General features: G+C 44.4%; 1 protein-coding gene across 1 annotated transcript; it reads left to right on the top strand.

Moving 5' to 3' along the window:
- The first annotated feature begins 592 nt into the window (after nucleotides 1-592).
- On the top strand, nucleotides 593-2,389 carry rasd4 (rasd family member 4). The gene has a single exon (XM_008414473.3). It carries the CDS (start codon nucleotides 1,200-1,202, stop codon nucleotides 1,824-1,826), a length of 627 nt encoding a protein of 208 aa, XP_008412695.1. The 5' UTR covers nucleotides 593-1,199; the 3' UTR covers nucleotides 1,827-2,389.
- Nucleotides 2,390-2,910: the final 521 nt, after the last annotated feature.

Below are 2,910 nucleotides of genomic sequence, written 5' to 3'. Positions count from 1 at the left end.
TGAAGAAGATGAACCTTACGCCATGATGCCACCAGCACTGCAGTGTTTTACAGTGAGGATGACGAGTTCAGGGTAATGTTCAGCATTAGTTTTGCTACCATACGCTAATTATCGCACATTTAAAAGTGACTTCTGAAAGTAGTTGGTTTTAGAAAGATTTGGAAAACATGCATCCCATTTCCTTTCACTTCACAATAATACTTCTGTTGCCCAGTTCTGCTGTAGACATGCACAAAAATTCAAGTGGTGTTCAAGTCTTTTGCAAGGTAATCGAAGTGTGAATGTCTCTATTCCTCCTCATTGCATTGTCAGACCTGATCAAACCTTTTGGAGAAAATTTGAAACTCCTCCATGAAAACACATCTAGATCACATCCAGCACCCAGATTTGTCTTCATTTTAATTCAGATAAGCAGCTGGTGCTGGCATGAGACTGCTCTGTCGCATTCAACAGTCAAGTGAAGCATTACAGGCTCTACACTGACTTCAAATAAATAGTTTGTAACATAGCTCAGAATTCCCCTCATACACACAGAGAGAGAGAGAGAGAGAGAGAGAGAGAGAGAGAGAGATGTTTATTCAGGGACGGATCTTGTCACATTGAGAGAAACTTTACAAAGCAGTCAATTATCTCAACGCATTTTGATTTCATTTCATTTTCAGTCAGTCTGCACTGCCAGAGCTGATGCATACAAATGATACATTCCCCCCGAGGAGTTCTGCAGCTGTCTGAAATTATAATCAGGCCTCAGCTCAAACTACATTTTCAATGTTATTCTTGCAGAACAGTTCTCTCTCAGATCGGCTCCTTGTCTGCAGAGATGGCTGTGCAGCACGCGGATTTGCATGCTGCGCGGCCATTGGCTGAGTGGAAGTTGCGCTTCAACAGGCTGCCTCGCTGTGATTGGCTACAACCAGAGGAAGGGGGATAGGAGCTCTGGGAAGCGGGGATAAATAGGAAAGTGTGGGAAGACGTATTCTTAATGAGTAACTTGGGGGCAGCTGACGGGAGAAGCCAGAAATCAGCAGGTGAAATAAATGAAAGAAGAAAAAAAAAATAGACAGGTGTGATTGCAAAAGCGGGTTTTAAAAGAATTTCAAGTGAAGGAGAAAGGCGTTGGCGTTTGTAGGTGCACAGAAAAGTAAAAAGGAGCAAACTTGGGACTTTTCAGCAACAAACTGACCCAAACAGGCGCAAACATGTCTCTGGAGGTGAAGGAGAAGACGCAAGTGCGGGTTGTCTTTCTGGGGGCGGCAGGGGTCGGCAAGACGGCTCTGATCAGACGCTTCCTCCAGGACACCTTCGAGCCGAAACACAGGCGCACCGTGGAGGAGCTGCACAGCAAGGAGTACGACATCGGAGGGGTCAAAGTCACCGTGGAGATCCTGGACACCAGCGGCAGCTACTCCTTCCCCGCCATGCGCAAGCTCTCCATCCAGAACAGCGACGCCTTCGCCCTGGTGTACGCGGTGAACGACCCCGAGTCCCTGGAGGCCGTCAAGAGTCTCCGTGACGAGATCCTGGAGATCAAGGAGGACAAGTACACGCCGATCGTGGTGGTGGGGAACAAGGCGGACAGGGAGGAGGAGCGCCAGGTGTCCGCCGACGACGTGCTGGCCACCGTGGAGATGGACTGGAACAACAGCTACCTGGAGGCGTCCGCCAAGGAGAACTCCAACGTGGTGGAGGTGTTCAAGGAGCTGCTGCAGCAGGTGAACCTCCCCAGCCGCCTGAGCCCGGCGCTCCGCAGGCGCAGGGAGACTTTCCCCAAGGGCACCGACTTTCGGCCACCGATGAACAAAACCAACAGCTGCATCCTGTCGTAATGAGGTTCTGATCCACAAAGACGCAGCCTGGAGACAGCCCCATTCAGTTCTGCTGGACAGAAGGAAAAAAAAGACAAACTCTGGAGACTTCAGTCGTAAAAACGTCCAACACTAATTCTGGACAAAGAGACGCTTTGACTTGTACCTGAGAGGAGATGTTAAACTAACTCCATTTGTTGCTGCTTGTTAGTGACCTGCTGCTGGTGTTTAGATCAATTTATGGGATTCACATGTCGAATAATGATGCTGGAGACTGTTTATACTGGCAGAGTGTTTAAACGGTGTCTGTTTGATGTAAATGCTTTTTTTTTTTTTTTTGTAATTGAGCAACTGACATGTAGCACATCGTGTTTACAATTTTTAAATTCAAAATGTCGTTTTCTATTGAGAGTCAAGTGAAACGTGGTGAAATACTGTTATAAACATAAATGCACTTTTCAAATGTGTTTTTTTTTTTTTTTAAGTAAGGCACCATCACAAATGTTAATTGTTAATTAATGTTGTAGCCATTTATTTATAAATGTACTGTACATAAATGTTGAATAAAACCATGCTGGATTATTTGTGTGAGGTGGTTTTAATGTGGCTGAGTGGAGATGCTGGAAAATGAAACGTGAAATGATAAAAATACTGATTCAAGTTGATGCTGGAATAAAATATGCTGAAAAGAAACATTGGCTTCATATGTGCAAAAAAAATATCTTGTATGAAGGCTACAATTATTGGTAATGAATTCTTATAGTTGAGAATTCTCCAGTAAATTATGAAACGGTACTTCTATATCTTTGAGCAACATGAGATAAAACCAGGACCTCTCAGAAAGAAGGGAGCGATATTGTGGAGATAAACATCTATCTCTGAATTCTATTTCTACATTAACACTGCTGGTACTGGGTTTTTCTTAAGCACAGTAACTATCAGCTACAGCTGTTCGGTTTCTGTCAGTGAGCCAAAATCTATACTAAAAATGTCAATATTAACCACATCTGTGTTGCCAAACATGGATCCCTTTTTATCCCCGTTTACATTTCGTTGTGAAGGTGACTCAAAACAGCTGGTTAATGTGCACTGGACTGATCCCTGG

This window comes from Poecilia reticulata, chromosome 1 (assembly GCF_904066995.2).
Source record: "Poecilia reticulata chromosome 1, P_reticulata-male-v2, whole genome shotgun sequence".
NCBI classification, from domain to species: Eukaryota; Metazoa; Chordata; class Actinopteri; order Cyprinodontiformes; family Poeciliidae; genus Poecilia; species Poecilia reticulata.
Note: the sequence above shows the minus strand (reverse complement) of the source record. Positions and strands in the feature narration are given on the sequence as shown.